The sequence below is a fragment of the Nansenia antarctica genome, assembly GCF_963989245.1.
Source record: "Nansenia antarctica genome assembly, chromosome: 15".
NCBI lineage: Eukaryota > Metazoa > Chordata > Actinopteri > Argentiniformes > Microstomatidae > Nansenia > Nansenia antarctica.
The window spans coordinates 3,459,516-3,479,071 of record NC_137685.1 but is presented as its reverse complement, the minus strand read 5'-3'; the positions used below and the strand labels follow the sequence as shown (position 1 = coordinate 3,479,071).

General features: G+C 42.0%; 1 protein-coding gene across 1 annotated transcript in view; it reads left to right on the top strand.

Annotated features, from left to right (window-relative positions):
* The window catches only part of adamts9 (ADAM metallopeptidase with thrombospondin type 1 motif, 9), a gene marked incomplete at both ends in the record, with an annotated part of 41,567 nt that extends 38,616 nt beyond the window's left edge, over positions 1-2,951 (top strand). The window contains 2 exons of the mRNA XM_080545946.1: positions 1,437-1,598; positions 2,763-2,951. Of these exons, the coding sequence (XP_080402072.1) occupies positions 1,437-1,598; positions 2,763-2,951 (351 nt within the window). The remainder of the gene's footprint in view (positions 1-1,436; positions 1,599-2,762) is intronic.
* Positions 2,952-19,556: the final 16,605 nt, after the last annotated feature.

Below are 19,556 nucleotides of genomic sequence, written 5' to 3'. Positions count from 1 at the left end.
TACTGGCTTGGAGTTCTAATGAGTAGCCTACAGTATGTGGAACCAGGGTGACATGGTGAACTCACTCCTCAAGATGGAATACTCCCACCCATGCCATGGAAATGTTAGCTTTTCAGTGGCTTAGCTTGGTTGACATTGGGTGTTTTCGAGGGTGGCCAAGCGCGTCGGCAATGGAGAGGATCCCAGACCAGGTGGGAGGGAGGAGGAGTCACTGTTGGGTGACGGTGTACCGCAGATTCCATAAGTGAACTGTTGTTAATCTAACTGATTCTTAGTAATAATAATAATAATAATAATAATAACTTTAATTTCTATAGCGCCTTTCAAAAAACCCAAGGACGTTTTACAATTCTATGGGAATGATCAGACAGACAAAACAGAAAACAAACAAAGTAAGACTCAAACATTGACTAGGGGCCAAAGGCCTTGGAGAACAGATGTGTTTTGAGGACTAATTTGAAGGAGTCCAGGGTGGGGTGGCGTTGCGGATCACTATGTGTTAAATATCTTGTATGGTTAGTTATTTTTAGATTTAGAAGGCATTGGTGCATATGATTTTGAAGTCTGTATTGTACAACAACACAAAGGGCTGGGTCCTAAAATAACTAGTGCTTATTTTAGTGCTTATTGTGCTTATTTTAGGACAAGGGAAATAGCAAGGGTCTCTTCCTTCCTCTTTCCTGAGGATATGCGTTTCATATTTAGCACTTCTCGGCAAGATATCCATGAATCTGCTCAGTCATGTCTGCTTTGTTGAACCCTAGACAGGATGGGGTAGGGTCATCATGTGTCTTCTCGGATATTAATCGGTGCCATTTCATCTGTGGATGTTTCATGTAGCCATGTGCCTCTTTTGTGTTTGTAATGCGTGTAGCCTATGTACGTGCTTCTTTCTTTGTAACCCATGTATGGTGTGTGTTTACTGAAGGCCCACATACACCACTGCATATACTTTATTTCGAAATAAGATGTTTGTCTGAGTGAGATGTGTGAATCTGTGTTCCCGCTGGGACCATTATGCACTCACTGCAACTTAGTAAGTCGCTTTGGATAAAAGCAACAGCTAAATGGTATATACTATATTATTATGTGTGTTTAATGATGCAGCTGTGTTCGTACATGTTTTTTTTTACCTGTCGTGAGCTTAGAATGATTCTATGAGGTTCTATCTCCGTTTAGGGCAGTTCAGAGATATTGAGCGTCAAAGTTTTTACATTCCATTATGTTTTGTGAGATGGAACCTTTGTATTTTATTAATTACTAACTCAAAAATGTCAACATTTAAAAAAATAACACCACACAGGCATTAATAAACACCTAATGGGTCAGATTATGTAAAAAAACTAAATTTTGACCATAAATGGAGATGGAACCTTCTAGAATTCTAACGTCACGATACGTGTCTGATACCGGGTTTGCTCCTCTGTGAATGACAGTGTTCGAGCACGTGTGCCGGAGGGTTCCAGAGGCGTGTGGTGGTGTGTCAGGACGAGAACGGCTACTCCGCCAACAACTGTGAGGATCGGTCCAAGCCCATCGAGCAGCGCTCCTGTGAGTCCGGTCCCTGTCCACAGTGGGTCTACGGCAACTGGGGAGAGGTGAGAGGACAGCGTCTGTTACAGCGGTCTTTGTCTTTACAATTTACAATTCAGCTGCAACTGCAGCACATATGCTACCACATGCAGCGATGAAAAGGTTGTCTACTGTCTTGTAACAGTTAGTTCCGACCAAGTAATTTGATTGGACAAGAGGCATTCCATGAGTGCTGATATACAGTATAACAGCACTGGGACTTTTAACTATTATGTATCACTCTCCGAAATGACCGTTAATACAAAGTAGCTAGTCTGCAGATGTTTGTGTTCAGGTTACTAGGCAACATTTCAGTTGCGGAACTATTTTTTGTTGACGGAGCTTCTGTCATTACAATTTACAATTCAGTTGCAACTGCAGCACATATATGACACGTTCTAGTCTTTTGGTCCGCATACCGGCAACCAATCAAAATGTTCTTCAAACGTTTCTTTTGAAACACAGAACTACGTTTCAACGTTGTTGAGAATCACGACACAAACTCGCTAGTCAAGCCAAAACACTGCAATGCAATGGATTCAGTGAGTAATCCCCCCACTGCTACCTAGTTAACTATAACACTACTTTACATTGTTAGCAGGCTCGCAAAACAAGCTGTGTTAGTTGACTAGCGATGTGTGTCATTGATTTTCAACAACGCGGAAATGTATTCACATTTTTCGAAAGAAAAGTCAGATCATTACATCAGATCCCGATATGCGGACCAAAGCATTAGAACGTGACACATATATGCTACCACATGCAGTGATGAAAAGTTTGTCTACTGTCTTGTTATTGTTCATCAGTGAGCTTAGAATGATAAGGTTCTATCTCCGTTTAGAATGATAAGGTTCTATCTCCGCTTAGAATGATAAGGTTCTATCTCCGTTTAGGGTAGTTCAGAGATATTGAGCGTCAAAGTTTTTACATTCCATTATGTTCTGTGAGATGGAACCTTTGTATTTTATGAATTACTAACTCAAAAATGTCAACGTCTTAAAAATAACACCACACAGGCATTAATAAACACCTAATGGATCAGATTATGTAAAAAACTAAATTTTGACAAAAAGGGAGATAGAACCTAGTAGGTCTAGTCTACACACACACACACACACCTCTCTATAATTCCTGTATCTGTACACATCTATACCCACGCCTCTCCTCTGTGCCCCCTCTCTGGTCCACAGTGCACCAAGCCGTGTGGCGGGGGGATCAAGACGCGGCTGGTGGCGTGTCAGCGGCCCAACGGCGAGCGCTTTAACGACCTGAGCTGCGAGATTCTGGACAAGCCTCCGGACCGCGAGCAGTGCAATACTCAGTCATGCCCGTCTAGCCCTCACTGGAGCGCAGACCCATGGAGCTCGGTACGCTCGTAAATATACGCCTTTTTTCCCCCTTTTTTTTTTTTTTTTTTTTTTTTAAAACAGTCTTCTCATTTCACCACCACACACGGAGTTTCACCGCTAAACTGTTGTAGCATGTCAAAGCTAAACAAACAATCAAAAGCAGCCAACAAACTTGAGGGAGCAGGAGCGTTCGCTATCGTTATTTTGCTGGAAAGTCCACCCCACCCGTGCTTCTGCCCCCTCACCTCACCTCACCTCACACTCACCTATGCCCCCCCCCCCCGCCACCCCACACCCCCTTTTGGTGCTTGTGACTGGTCCTTGTTCTAGAGACAGTTGGGAAAATGTATTTCTGTTGCACTTACGTAAGAGACTCACAAACACACGAGATATGGCGGGAAAAAAAAGTACAACATTACGGAAATGATTCATTGACAGCTGTGACCATAAGAACACTTTGTCCGTTTGTCCGTTGTCTTAGTAACAGTCTTCAAAAAAATTCAGGATCCGTGTGTTTTTCAGAATCAAAGCTAGTTTGTAAAATATTGTTTTTAAAGATAATTTATTACTTAAGAGATTTTCCTTCTTTCTTTTGTCTTTGTATATAGCATTGACCTCCGACAACATGGAGTGTTTCTTTCTCTGTCTTAGCTCTTTGTACTCGCACACTCAGCCAATCCGTTGTTTATATGCAAATATTGATGAATGTTTCTGTATATCAGGAATTTAAGATGCCTTGTTTGTTTTGTAATCACCCAAAGAATGAACCTATACTCTTAACGTGTTGGTGCTATTCACAATGGTTGGGGTTTTCCAAGATGTCAAATCATCCATTACATGAAACTAAGACAAAAAACATGGAAAACTTCAAATAAAAGCACCAACAAAATGGGGGCGAGGGGGGGGATTTGGAATTGTATACATCATTTGATGCTAAAGCTTTATTGCTTTATTGGCTATTATAACTGTAAGAATTCAATTTGTCATAAGGCACATGTGTTTTCTAGTGGAAAGTTGCCAATTATATGGTCAGTCTCTATTTTACAGTTGACTATTTACCTGGCATATACTTACAGATGACATGGTAACATGTTATTACGTTATAAATACCCAATGATTTGATCATACAGCTAACAAGGATAGGTACCAGGTAGTTACCAATTATGCTGTTTCCTGACTCTCATGTTGTGGTACTTCCAGGTAGTAGTAATTTCACCACAGCTTGTGTGTGTGAGTCCCAGAATCCCTTCTTCTTTTTAATAGCACAGACATGACAACATACTGGCCAAAATAGTCTGCCCAAGACTCACTGCTCAAAAGGTGCTTGATATGAGTATATTTATATCATTTTAGATATGTTTTAGATATATTCACTTTGTAAATACTTTCTTTTTTTGGTGCAATCGCTCACCAGTGGTCAATTCACATGTGAAAATATGCTATCCTCAACCATACCTCACTTGGAACAAACACAACTCAACTTAGCCATTTACGTACAGGATGATACTTACAATGGTGCTTTGGCAAAACAAGGGAGTCAATGAGACATAAGCATCAAAATGTCACTTTGGTTTTATCTAATTGAAAAGTCACAAGTTGCTGTTCATTGTGACATAGCGATATACAACACATGGTGTTTTTTTGAGTAGTTTTTTTATATTCTATTTTTTTTTTGTATATTTCATTTCTTTCTTTCAAAAAAAGTTGATGATTGATCATTGTCAAATATGTTAGCTATTATTCTAGGTGGGAAAAAAATGTGTTATAGTGTTTTAAAAAGATAATTTTTAAGTGTTTTGTTCATTGATTCACTACCAAACCTTACAGTTATGTCTGTTCAAAGAGTATGTCCCGTGTCGTAGCTTTGTGAACACACAGTTGCCTACCGATCACAGGGAAAAAGTTCATAGTGTTATGTGTCTGGAGCTCGTTCGCTGAGCCAATCGTATGTGTCTACCTCAGTCTCTATTACGATCGCCCGCCTGCCTTTTCACTCCAACCGGAGGGCTTTTTTTTGCTGGCTAAGATTACTCAGATGTCGAAGGCTATCTATACAACGGTATTGATGACCCTAAGCATAGATCCAGGGTCTGTGTGTGAGTGTTACCTCTCCATGGCTACTACAGCAGTGGTTGGGGGTAGTGAAGACTTAAGGGCTCTGCACACAGCGTGCGATTTCTGTTGCGCGTCAACATTCCATTTTGAAGTTTGAATGGAAGTCTATGAGAACATCGCATTTCAACACACACGGCCCCGATTTTAATGGCACGGCGAAAATTCGATTCCATTCATTTTGAATGGGAAAAAGCACAAATTTGACAGTGCGACAAAACTCGCACGCCGTGTGCTTTGTCACATTCAAAATGAATGGAATCGAATTTTCGCCGTGCGATTAAAATCGGGGCCGTGTGTGTTGAAATGCGATGTTCTCATAGACTTCCATTCAAACTTCAAAATGGAATGTTGACGCGCAACAGAAATCGCACGCTGTGTGCAGAGCCCTTTATACAGGATCTGTGTCTAGGGCCAACCTCTGCCTGCCTGCGGCCCACACAGTCATTCTTAAAGACTAACTGTAACTTCCTGGTCATTAATGTACTGAACGCTGCAGACATCAACACCTTATTTTAAGGGCCTGTTAACACAGATCTTAAGTGGGCATTGAGTGAGTGCTTTTCTTACCACACACATTGTTCACCGAAAAACATAACAGAAATGTGTTAATGATTTCCATTTTGAGTATTGACAAGGTAGCATAAAAATTCAATTTGCCTGAGTATGACTAAATCAAATAAAAGTGTGTGTAGGCTATACTACACAACTTGAAACAGCTCCGCAATGAATCCAAATCCTAATTGCATTGTGGAATTGTCAATCATTTTTACAGATCTCAAGTAGAATGAAGTGGAAAAACAGAGTTATACTTAGATGATATTATTATCTAGGGCCGACAATACTTTATCACCTGTTTATGGTGCATTTTAGGGCATGATGCATTTGTGTGTTTGATGATACCAGCAGGCTCTTGAAATAAAGTACTTTATGCCTCTCATTCCAAATGGCAGTATTAGTCTGTGTTTCAAGGACATTTGTGTATATTTATGTAATTATCTGTATTTATTTCTACTTCATTATAATGTCATGTCAATATTTAATTTTATATGGATTTGCTGAATATATGTTCGCTTTCGGAAAGGTTACAATTAAAGTGAAGTAGAGGTACTATCAAAAAAAGCTGTTTCTTTCATTACTATTATTATTTGACGTAAACATTAAGGTGGAATGGTCAAATGCTCAAATCAAGTTCCAAAACAACAACCTTGACCTGTTCATCATCGATATACTTTATGTAGTCTGCATATAATGTCTTAGTACAGTACATGTCGCAAATCATACCGTTTTACAGCATGTGACGTTAGAATGATAAGGTTCTATCTCCATTTTTGTCAAAATTGAGTTTTTTACATAATCTGATCCATTAGGTGTTTATTAATGCCTGTGTGGTGTTGTTTTTAAAATGTTGACATTTTTGAGTTAGTAATTCATAAAATACAAAGGTTCCATCTCACAAAACATAATGGAATGTAAAAACGTTGATGCTCAATATCTCTGAACTGCCCTAAACGGAGATAGAACCTTATCATTCTAAGCTCACGAGCAGGTGAGGCATACAATATCAAGTGAATAAACAGAACATAATGCACTCTCAGTTCCATAGCTCAGTCCCAGACCTGGTGTTTAGGAGGAAAAGCAGATAAAAACACACTCCGGAAAACACTGGTCTAAAGATAGTTACACTAAATGAGATAATTGCCATGAGAAACCACTAACAGCGAGGTGAACACATTCACTCATACTACTACATGCAACGTTGTAGTTGTGTTAAAACTCTCATCAACATGTGTGCGCTTCAATTAAAAAAGATTAACGTGTGGATTACCGGCATTGCATTTGTAGTAATTACAGTGTAAACATGGAAGTTGGATGTTGCCTGTGTAATTAAGCAAATCACCTATGGCTTAGATAGGAAATGCTCTGCAAATTATCTCTTCCGTGGAAGTATACCCGTATGGCAAATAGCTTATTAAGCAAGTCTCCCAAACTGGTGTTTTTAAAGAGGCGTGTTCTGTTCAGTGGGTAAAAAATGCACAAATCACTGAGCAATACCCGTGTTGTCTTATGGGGTCAGGGCCCCCAGTGACCTCTCCGAGCAATTATGTGTTTTTTTCTTTCCCTTCCCCCCGAGTTCAAAGCTCTGCGTATCAAGGTAAATCTTTATTCTCTGTGACACCGACTACACGGACCTCCCATTTTCATTTAGCGTGTTCATCCACTCCCTAATGCCCCGACATCAGCGGACTTCAAGCTTTTTTTTAGCTTGGTGACGTGTTGCTCCCCCCCCCCATCCATCCAGCCCTTTCCTCTGGCTAATGCGAGTTGATGACATTGTTCCGATGCTGGGGGGCCTAGTGACAGTGACTCGAATGAAGGCCCATCGGGAGGACAATGCGGGAGTGCATTGGGGGTCAGGGGGTAACGTTTGATCTGGGAGGGGGCCCTTCCGTGTGCATCTAATCAGCCTGGATGGACTTCTGGGAAAAAAGCGCTGTGATCCTAGGAAAAACATCGGGGGGAAAGTCCCTGTTGTCTGTAGGGGCCCGGAAAGTGCCGGAAAGAAGTCACCTCTCTGTTCTTTAGGGATTCTGTGACGGGTCGAGGGAATCGGAATGTGGTGGTGTTTATAGGCGCTACATAGGACGGTGCTGTCCGACTGTTAGACGCACTGTTTGACACTGTGACACTTGTAAATAAAGGCATATCGTTTGGATGGTATAATATCATCGTATTGTGTCGGGAAAGTGTGTGTGATAGAAGTGAATCTGTAATGGTTTCTCTCATAGAAACCGTTACATTATAGTCAAAGGCATTGTCAGTTCTATGAGATGCCTTTGGTTGTGCAGTAGGTTCTCTTTTACCTTTCAATTTCCTAATTCTACGGAATCAACGTATACTGATGGAAGAGTCACTGACCATGTCTTATGGAGTTATTCTCTTACAAAAGTCTAAAATGACCCTTTTCTTTTGTGTATGATAAACAAGGCACTAATGCACCGTTAAAGCAGTTGAGATGCTTTTCTTGGCTAACTGCTATCGCTATTCCAGTACCGTAATAATAACGACAAGCCAATGTGCCCGAGCCTACATAAGAATTTGTGGACTGAATTGAGAATTGGCAGGTGATTTACTTTTTGTTCTTTTTTTTTTACTATTTACTATGACCATTTATGACCATACTATGACATTTAATGCTTCCCAAGGTAATAGGTTATTTGAGCAGAGCACAATAGCTGGAGAGCTCATTTAAAGAGTATATAAAACTTTGAGGAACGGTCTGACATTTGAAAAGTGCCACATCCTGGCTGCCTGCCCTTCATTGTAAATGCCTACATGTTTTTAATGATTTAAACCCCTTTTTCTCCAAATAGTATTTTATCTAAACGACCCTCTGTGAACATAGTCTCTTTGTGTGTGTGCACTGCTCTCTGTGTCCGCTGCACTCCAAATCCCAACACTACTCTATTGTCTTGTAGGCCAGGGTAGTAAGACAGATGTGAATTTTAACTAGACCCATAGATGGAGTGGACAAATAATTTTAGCATTTTGAAAGAAAGTAGACATCAATATTACTGCTTGCTTGAAGCAGAAACTTCCAGAGAGGCCAGCATGAGTCAGCCCCTCTGCTGTGTTTCACACTGTACAGTACAGTAGGTATAAATCATATTCCTGCGCCCAATAAGAGCCTCCTAGATTTACTGCACATGAAGAACATCTGGGAGTTGAATCCAATTCTAAAAAGAGTCTTTATAAGACACACACATACACTCACCAAACACTTTATTAGGAACACTACGGTATACTAATTCTGCGTAGGGGCCTTCCTTTGCTCTCGAAGCAGCTTCGATTCTTCGTGGCGTTGATTCCGCAAGATGTTGGAAACATTCCTTTGAGATTCTGGTCTGTGATGACATGACTGCATCACGCAATTTCCCTGCAGATTGTTCAGGTGCACTTTCAAGCTGTCGTGTTGGATTCGACACTGAACTCATTGTCATGTTCATGAAACCAGTTTGAGACGACTTGATTTGTGACATGGTGCATTATATAATGCTGGAAGTAGCCATTAGAAGATGGGTTAATTGTGGCCATGAAGGGATGGACATGGTCGGCAACAACATGTGGCATTCAAGCGACGATTGATTGGTATTAACATTCCCCACATCATAACACCACCTGAATTAATGAGAAGTTGTACAGGAGGTGTTCCTAATAAAGTGTCTAGTGTGTATATCATACAGTAGAAACATGTAACATGGCTTCACTTATGATTATTACAGCAGTAACATGATGACCCAACTATGTAGTGGTTAAAAAGCAAGAAAACACATTATGTTGGCATGTTTTGCTTTATTTATTTATTTTTATTCGATCATAGCACAGTCCAACATTTGGTGGATGCTGATTCTCCATAGTGTTTCCTGGTGTCTGTATCTGTTAATGTATTACGTGAAATTAAATGATGTTAACCTGTGTGGTTATTTATTCTTCTTCTGACTCTTTGCTGTCCAGTATAACTTAAATTAAATGTGCTTAACGACTTTATTGCATCCTTTCCTGTTTTTGCTTTCCTTTGATTCACTGACGTAACATAATGTCATTTTCATTATGTAACCCCAATCGATTCACGACATTCCAACCTCTATTTTAATCAGTTCCGGGGGAAAGAGAGAGGCCAACTCTCAAATGAGAGACGCTCATCTACCTCTAGCCCCGCCGTAGCCTAGCCTCTGTAAACGAGGTGACACGCTGAGCTACGCACTCATTGAACCCAGTGCCTGTCACTTCCCATCCATCCCCACATGCAGCGCCCTTTGATTACCCAGCCACAACCGAGCAACTCCCCCCACCCCCCACCCCCCACTGAACTCCCACTCTCCTGTGAGCGCTAGGATACCGTAGGGTGGGGTGGGGGTGCACGCCTGTCACACTGAGTTAGACCTGGGCCCAGATCAGTGAACCCAGAGGTGAAAGAGACTGTTGCTGCTGCTGCTTGGCGGCTTACAGTACGGCACATTACTTAATTACTGTACTGTACCTTCTTAATGTGGACGTCCATTCTCATCCACCTCTTTGGCTCGTTTCTATATACACTATGTATGGCTAGGAAAACTATGTTGGAATGTCAATGTAGAAATGTTCTAAGGTATACTGTATGTAAAAACACTGAATGTGGGAAATGTTCAATCCATGTTTGCGTTCGCTCAGTTGCTGATGTTTTGCCTCATCTCATGTTTTGTGCTTGATAATTAAAATATGACACTTTCTTTCATCCTTTCCCAATTGTATCGCCTCCTAATCCACACTTCTTTTTAATCTCCTAACACTCTTTATAACCCCTTTAAGACTTGGACCCCTATGACATAAAGAACATTCTAAAAAAAAATGGGGTACACATCTTAAAAGGGCATACACAGTATGATCTCTGCAGCCACCACAACACTTGTTTAACCCTAACCCTCTCTCACCTTTGACCTCCTCTTGCAGTGCTCCGCCTCCTGCGGCCGGGGATTCAAGTACCGTAAAGTGAGCTGTGTGACCAAGTCGGGCCGTCCTGTTCCCGAAGAGAACTGCCATCACCTGACCCGACCCGCCAAGCAGAGGCGCTGTCGGGGGGGCCGCTGCACCAAGTGGAAGACTGGGAAATGGGCAGAGGTAGCTCTACTCTTCTTCTTTCAGCCTGCAATAAAACATCTCCATACCAACGCCACCCTCACACTGCCAGACATACTGTACCACTTTCTTTCTTTTCATTTTAATGATTACCAACTTGCTTGCTGGCTCACTGGTATGTGTGTGTGTGTGTGTGTGTGTGTGTGTGTGTGTGTGTGTGTGTGTGCGTGCGTGTGTATGCATGCATGTGTCCACATGCGCGCTTGTGTATGCATGTGTCCACACGCGCGCTTGTGCATGCAGTACAGTAGAGCAGGTACAGTATCTCAGTGCCTGAGTGGACTCTAGCTAAGACGTGGGGTGTTGCGCATCACGTTGTGGTCTGTGTGGTCGCAGCTCATTCCTCTGGTGGTTGGAGAGACAGAGGATCTGGACTGCTGCTACAGCTTCAGTATCTGGGGCAGTAGGAGGGAATCAGGGATTCAGCTGTGTGTCTCTTTCATCTGGGCCTGGCTGAGGTTAACTCCAGCCAATGTTACCCCCCCCTCCCTCCCTCCCTCCCTCCTTCCTATTGCTGTCTCTCATCCTCCCTCCCTCCCCAATGGGAACCATGTGTCAGCCTCACCCTCAGGCTCCCCTCCCTATGGGAGAGAGGGAGAGAGAGAGAGAGAGAGAGAGAGAGAGGGAGAGGGAGAGAGGGAGAGAGAGAGAGAGAGAGGGGGAGAGAGAGAGAGAGGGAGAGAGAGAGAGGGAGAGGGAGAGAGAGAGGGAGAGAGAGAGAGAGAGAGAGAGAGAGGGAGAGGGAGAGAGGGAGAGAGAGACAGAGAGAGAGAGAGAGAGGGAGAGAGGGAGAGAGGGAGAGAGGGAGAGAGAGAGAGAGAGAGAGAGGGAGAGAGAGAGAGAGAGAGAGAGACAGAGAGAGAGACAATGTGACAATGACTGTCTATCTCTCTCTCTTTCTGTTCATGTTTTCAATGCTGTAGAGCAGATGTTTTAGAAGCACAGACAGTAAAGGTATAGTTATGATGCATACCACGGATGGGTCCAATTCCAATTGGTTCCAAGTGTTTAAAAATAACTTCTAAATCGAATGTAACTAAAGCATACACAATACAGTCATCAGCAATCCATATTGCATCAAAATGGACACTTTACTGTACACATGTGGGAAAAAATGTCTTTAAGGCTAAAAATCAATGCATGTATTTCATAAAACACTTCACGTGTTTACATTGCAGACCTTTTATTCACACACATTCTCACAATGAACTTTATTAGAAATGTGACGCAGAATGCTGATATTCGAGAGCAGTGAAGAGAAGGGAAAATGTCCTTGGTCAAATCAGAGTTGAGGCATTTAAAACAAGTACCGTATGTATGTTACGGTACATGTGGGAATACGGTACATGTGGGAAAACTAGGGTTAGGGTTAGGTGCTAGGGTGCTAGGGTTAAGGTTAGGGTTAGGGTTAGGATGAGGGTTAGGGTTAGACATGCCAGCATCAATCAATCAAATTTTATTTGTACCAACATGTACCAAGTCACCCTAGCACCTAACCCTAACCCTAGTTTTCCCACATGTACCGTATTCCCACATGTACCGTAACATGTAGACCTAAAGAGCAAGACTGTAGCTTGTGCAGGAATCCACATGATGTTATGGTTAACGTGCACTAATTTACGTGCACTAATTTAATGAGGTAATTTCTCACCTCTGGTTCCGCGATCCTCCGGAGGGCGTCTGGATGTGTTTACTGATCCGATCGCACACATTCAGGCTCCCCGCAGCTTAGAGAGCATAAGCAATAAGGTCGGGTGGGTGGTAACACTCACACACACACACACACACACACACACACACATACACACACACACACACACACACACTCACACACACACACACACACACACACACACACACACTCACACACACACACACACACACACACACACACACACACACACACACACACACACACACACACACACACACACACACACATACACACAGGTAGACAGAGCAGATGTATACAAGTTGTTTCTCTACAATAATCAACGGTCTCACACTCATAAAGTTTGTTTTCATTTTTTTACTGACAATCCAATTCACTATCAATATTAACACTATTAGGGATACTGCTTTGTGTATCCTACATGGATGTAATAAGCGTACACATTTGTCTTGTTAAAAGAATGAACATTATTTTCCTCGTCGTTGTGCTATAATGAAAAGGCATAGACCTAGTTTTAAAAAGGCTATGCGTACGATTAAGCAGTGCAACTAATGATCTATCTGAAAATACCAAGCGTTATACTTACATGTTGAGTATAGATTAGTATTAGTATGTATTCTACAGATCCAGTTCTGCGTTATATGGTGGTAGATGGAAAAATAAGCAAAACATCCTATCAGCTCTCTCACTTCTTTTTATTTCTCTCTCTTCATTTCTCCCTCCCTCTTTCTCTCTCCTTCTCTCTCTTTCTCTCTTTCTCTCTCCTTCTCCCTCCCTCCCTCCCTCTCTCTCTCTTTCTCTCTCATTCTCTCTCTTTCTCTCTTTCTCTCTCTCTTTCATTCTGTCTCTCCCTACCTCCCTCCCATCATATCTCTCTCTCTCTCTTTCTCTCTCCTTCTCTCTCTCTCTCTCTTTCATTCTGTCTCTCCCTCCCTCCCTCCCTCTCTCTCTCTCTCTTTCTCTCTCCTTCTCTCTCTCTCTCTCTTTCATTCTGTCTCTCCCTCCCTCCCTCCCTCCCTCTCTCTCTCTCTTTCTCTCTCCTTCTCTCTCTCTCTCTCTTTCATTCTGTCTCTCCCTACCTCCCTCCCTTCCTATCCCTCTCTCTCTTTCTCTCTCCTTCTCTCTCTCTTTCATTCTGTCTCTCCCTACCTCCCTCCCTTCCTCTCTCTCTCTCTCTCTCTCCCTCTCTCTCTCTCTCTTTCATTCTGTCTCTCCCTACCTCCCTCCCTTCCTATCTCTCTCTTTCTCTCTCCTTCTCTCTCTCTCTCTCTTTCATTCTGTCTCTCCCTACCTCCCTCCCTTCCTATCTCTCTCTTTCTCTCTCCTTCTCTCTCTCTCTCTCTCTTTCATTCTGTCTCTCCCTACCTCCCTCCCTTCCTATCTCTCTCTCTCTCTCCTTCTCTCTCTCTCTCTCTCTCTCTCTCTCTCTCTCTCTCTCTCTCTCTCTCTCTCTCTCTCTGAGGAGCACTGCTAGTGGTCTGAGCTACAACCTGCTCTGAGTTAGAGCGAGCTGATTGAGCCAGAGCACATGTCTATAAGAAACTGGTTATACACAGTTTGACACAACAGCACACTGTTCCCAAGCACAGTGGGAAACAGCTGGAGACTCTGTATGTCTCTCTTTATTTCTGTTCATTTAATAAATAAAATAAAATAAAAAATAACATGTTCTTGAACTAAGGCCCTAGATTAAGATGCTCTCATTGTTGCAAGTATAGGCTTACAAGACACCCTGGAGTAGCACAATGTTTATAGATCGACACACCTGAACACCTGAACACCTGGGCTTTAACTCTGTGAGTTATGGGGTCTTGAGTGATGCATACAGCAAATCAGTTGCAGTTGGTTGACGAGAAGGTTTTCAGGCAGGTGGATCATGTAGGGAGGTGGTTTGCATATTAGCGTAGCCTGCTGTTGTCATTAGAGCAAACAGCTTCAAACTCGTGTACACATTAAACAAATTCAATATTGAATAAGGTTCTGGGCGGGGCGGGCATAGGCTTATAAATCACAACATTTTAGGACACTTTTCTCATAAAACGAACAGGTGCAAGAGTCTCTTTGAATTGTGTAGACTACCACATACTATTTGCATCCTACCCAAGTCCTATCCAATACATTTGAATTAGACAAAGGTGAAAGAGTGAGGTATAGTTTGAGATTACATTTCATTAGGTTACCTAAAACCAGTTATGTGCGTAACCTAAGCTACAGGATTCACCTATATCCTATCGTCTACAAATCATTACCGCAGGTGATTGCATGATTATGTTTTAATAACATCTAATCATGTTTAGGTAGGCGTAGGCTATAGTCAGTGGTTAAATGATGTGCTTTGGTTTAAAGATATTTTGATATTTTATTAAGGATCCCCATTAGCTAGTGCCGTAACTAGCTAGTCTTCCTGGGGTCCACACATAAAACACATAAGTAACAATCATAGAATCAGTCTGTACTACAAAAATTATACATAATTCAGCATTGTGCAATGAATATAACTACCAAACTAAGTGATAGATGAAAAAGAAAATACAAAAGTGTAAGGTATAAAAAGAACTGACATAACAGGGCCAACAAAAAACATGATCAAAACAAAATACATAAATATACAAATACATCTAACCTCCTTTTAGAAAAGATGTGATGATAGGCTAGAGAAACAGACATGTGTTGGAGCAGAATGGCAAATATACGTTCTTCACAAAGCTTTCAGTGGACATTTGACACATGATGATCATAAAAACGAATGAATGTATCTTACCATCTCTCCTGTCCTGTCCTGTTTCAGTGTTCAGTATCGTGCGGCAATGGGACGCAACAGCGAGAGGTGTTCTGTCAGATGGGAGACCAGCGCAGACCGGAGACCGAATGCCCCCTGTCCTCCCTGCCCACGTCCAGCCAGACCTGCCGTGGTCCCGGGGGCTGTCCCTCCCGGTACCGGTGGAGAGAGGGAGAGTGGCAATCGGTAAGCGCGCAATTTGGACACCCCCCTCCTCCGATAACTGTTCCGTCTGTTGTTCTACAGTAAATAAACAAACTGTGCGAGAGAGAGATAGGGAGGGAGGGAGGGAGGGAGGGAGAAAATAAGGGAGGTAGGGAGAGACAGAATGAAAGAAAGAGAGAGAGAGAAGAGGAGAGAGAAAGAGAGAGTGGGGTGGGAGAGCGCAGCTAACACGAGCAGCATACCTCCTCTCCTCTCTGAGACACTGGTTGTCCAGAGGCCAAGGGGCGCAGAGCGCAGCGCGCAGAGAGAGGCGCGTCTGGGGAGAGGAACTGAGAGCGCCTCTGTCGGGAATCAGATGATCCCCTCTCTCCTTTTCTCTTCAGTAGTTTAGACAAGAGCAAAAGGTTTGGGAAGTGGGGGACACGGAAGATTTCTTTTTTTACATTTGAAAGTAAAATGCATCAATTTGGTGCAGTTTTTTTTAATTATTTTTTCAAAGTATTTTTATTCAAAAGTTACACAATACAATATGATTAAACATGTTGTTTTTTTTTTTGTTTTTTTTTACAAATTTCTGCCCACCCCCCCACCCAACCCCAAACATTTCCTGCCGGGCCCTAAAGTTACATTAGCATAGTAATAACATAAACAAATTAAAAATATATTAAAATAAATGTTCACACTGGACAATAATAATGCTGTTGTATCACAGCTGCAACCAGGTAACTACCAAGACAGTACATAATATAGGATGTAGATCTACAGAGACAGATTTGGTGCACTTTGAGTACAGAATTAAGAGGCTAGATCTATGAAGAACTACACACATCACTCTGTTGACGAGCATAAACGGTTGTGCTATAAGCAGCAAGCACATCAAAAGACGAAGCTTAATAATAAACACATTCGTAAATTCAGAAAGCTCTGAAATCAGTTAATTTACGGACGGTCAGTTAAAAGTCTTTACAAACTAACTGTAAACACGCTGGACACCAACAGTAACATTACCATCATTTAGGTGGCAGCCAACAATTGTACATTATCGTGTTAAAAAGTGGGGGGGACAGAATCTAGGTTTTGAAAAGTGGGGGGGGACATGTCCCCCCCAGAGATTACTCCCCTGAGTTTAGAGGTACACTAGGGCAGGCAGGCAGGCATGATTATTGAAAGTGATTGGCTAGGCCTACTCGTGTTATAACGTTGTTCCATCTCAACTCATTATTATCTTGCCTATAACCCACGTTCTATGCCTAATGGTTCTTTTCATATGCAAATAAGTGCATTTGAAACGGTCTTATACTTTTTCTGCGGTGGTCTAAAGTGTTCAATACTTTACTGTAGTCTAGTGCTTTTTATTTGAAGATGTCTCTCATTTCTGAGCTAAGAGATCTACCATGAAATCGTTCAGGCGGAGAATAGAATTTAGCAGGAGAATCGAATTAGTCGAAAGAAGAGTTATGCTTAGAATTTACCCCCGCGCGTCAGGAACAGCTGGGGGCAATTAGGCTATGGCCCTTCGCCTCTGGAGTTCCGACTAATGTAAAACACTCAAATGTCCAGGCTTTCAACATTCACTTGTCCAGGTTTTCACCACAATTAAAATAATAATAATACAATACTGTGGAGGAGGGTGGGCACTTGTGCCCACGCCAAATGAAGTGTCATTACGTCACAGACGTGTAAAACATTTAGAAGATTTCAAACATTGAAAATGTCAAACATTTGTAAAGTCCTTTTTTTTTGTTTTTAGATATCTTCAAATGCTTCGACATAGTAACATTGTAGTGCCCTCTATCAGCCTGTCTGCCATATTGACATAGCAGGGCAAATTCTCAGAGCAGATTCTCAGATTCTGGGCCAACATTTTTTCTTTTCATATCATTTTCTCCAATATCGTTAAATGGATCTCTTATCCTTTAACACCCTATAGAGAGACGTGCACCCCGCATGTTCATCATTTTGGACCAATCTGACTTACAGTTGATTTTGAGTGAATTTTTGTTAAAGTTTGGCCAAATTGTGCACCTGCAGAAAAATCCATCATGGCGGACCTTATGGGTTCTTGAGGCAAATATGTTTCCCATGAGGAAAGACACAAATGTACCAAGTTTCATACATTCTTATCCAACGGAGTGGAAATGCCAGCATTCTTAAAGTTAATTATATACTTTTGGTTATTATAGCGCCACCTATGGTCTAATCATGGTAATTCTTTCTGCCATAGTTACTGATGCTCTCTAGTTGTGGCATGCACATTCATAGCATTTTTGGTCAGGGACTTTTTGAGCTATTTGACCAAAGCCAGGAAAAGAATAATAAGAAATATACCACCAATGACAATACTGTTCCTACTTCTACGTAGTAGTAGGAACACAAAATTAAAAAACATGATTCATGAAAGCATTCTTAAGGCACAACAGCCTTACATAACAGAAGGACTGGACTGCTCAGCTCTGAACATTGAACAATTCCAGGTATTTCAGTTGTTTGACAGTGTTGAGTGTATAAACTAGATGAAGACCAGCTGGCGTACTATGAGCTGCAGTGTTTCTGACGCAAGACAAGCCCTCTCTAAGCACTTACAAAAAAGTTCAGAGCTTGGATCACCGTCAGAACACTTGAGTTACTACGCATATGGACCTGGACGCAGTGGAGGAGTGTGAATGATCTGACCTTTCAGTCAGCACCGTCCTAAAGGGAGGTCAGAGCTGTAAAAACATAATAATAATAATACATTTTATTTATAAAAGCACTTTACATAAGAAATCTCAAAGTGCTACAATTAAAAACAAAAGATAAAAATAATAAACATTTTCAATTAAAAGGCTAAAAAGGCTCTATTAAAAAGGCGGGTTTTAAGGCCTCGTTTAAAAGCATCCACAGACTGTGGTGCCCTTAGGTGGTCAGGGAGAGCATTCCACAGCCTGGGAGCAGCCGAGCAGAAGGCCCGATCTCCCATGGTGCGGTGCTTGGTCCTGGGGGTCTTGAGGAGGTTGGTGGCAGTAGAACGGAGGGTGCGTGAGGAGGTCTGAGGGGTAGGGAGGAGTTCCTTGAGGTAGGGATTGTATGACAGTAGGGTTGTATGACAGCCTACTGCTGTTGCGTCAATACTTACTTTAAATAATTTAATCCTCTCTCTTCACTGAACACATTTGCCTACTTGGTTTGTGCTGTGCCAACACTTGAAGAAACACTTTTCTTTTACCTAAACTCAGTCTCAGTAGAGGTGGTTTTAAATTGTGTCAATTCCATCTTTGTGGTGTTATTGTGGGGTTACTGTAGGTCAGATTCGTTTTACTTGGCAACATTTTCCATCTCTTACCTGTTGTTGTTTTGACATTTTCCCATGTTGTACTGAGGGATCTCTGATCACCATTAACCTATTCTCTATTATCTCTCTGATTACATAAGAGTTGTGCTAAAGCAGTGTCAGGATAAAATTTAATTATTAATTATTAATTACGATAACATTTGGAAGCACTTCTGCATAGTGTGCTCTACCTTAACACTAGAACAGCCGTGCCTTTTTTACCTACTAAAAGAGCCGCCTTGTGGGTCAAATGACCCCCTCTTTACAATGCTCAAGCTGCTACTTACACACAACGACCACTAGTTGGCCGTCTTGTAAATTAGCCTGCTTCCTACACAGAAAAACTGCAAAACATCTTTATACTAACTTATCCTGATGTGATTTTGAAAATGTAAAGATACTGGGTGGTAGAACGCACATATCTAGGAAAAATCATGAAAGGAGGGTCCTGAAATTTGATCGAGTGCAAAGATAGAACATTTTTCTTTTCTCACAAATGGCATGGCTGTTCTAGTGTTAAGTACCTACCCCTGTGTTTCCAGATCTGAAAAGACTAGATGGCTGTATGCAATGCTGGTGGTCTTCTAGACATCCAATGGGTTTAGGAGGGCCCTCACCTTATAGTGTTGTTTCCCTTCCTTTGCCATTTCCAGTGCACTAAGTCATGTGGGTCAGGTCACCGGCGTCGCAGGGGGCTGTGTCTGGACGACCAGCAGGAGGAGGTCCACGAGATGTTCTGTTCGGACCAGAGGAGGAACGTAGACTCGGAGATCTGCAACACAGACGCCTGCGAGTTCATCTGGATCACAGGAGAGTGGACCGAGGTGAGATCTAGATCAATATCAAGTATTGATGAATGCATTCAGTTGATTATGTGCTATTTCATGTAAAGCATGTGAAAAGACAAGTAGACATAATGTA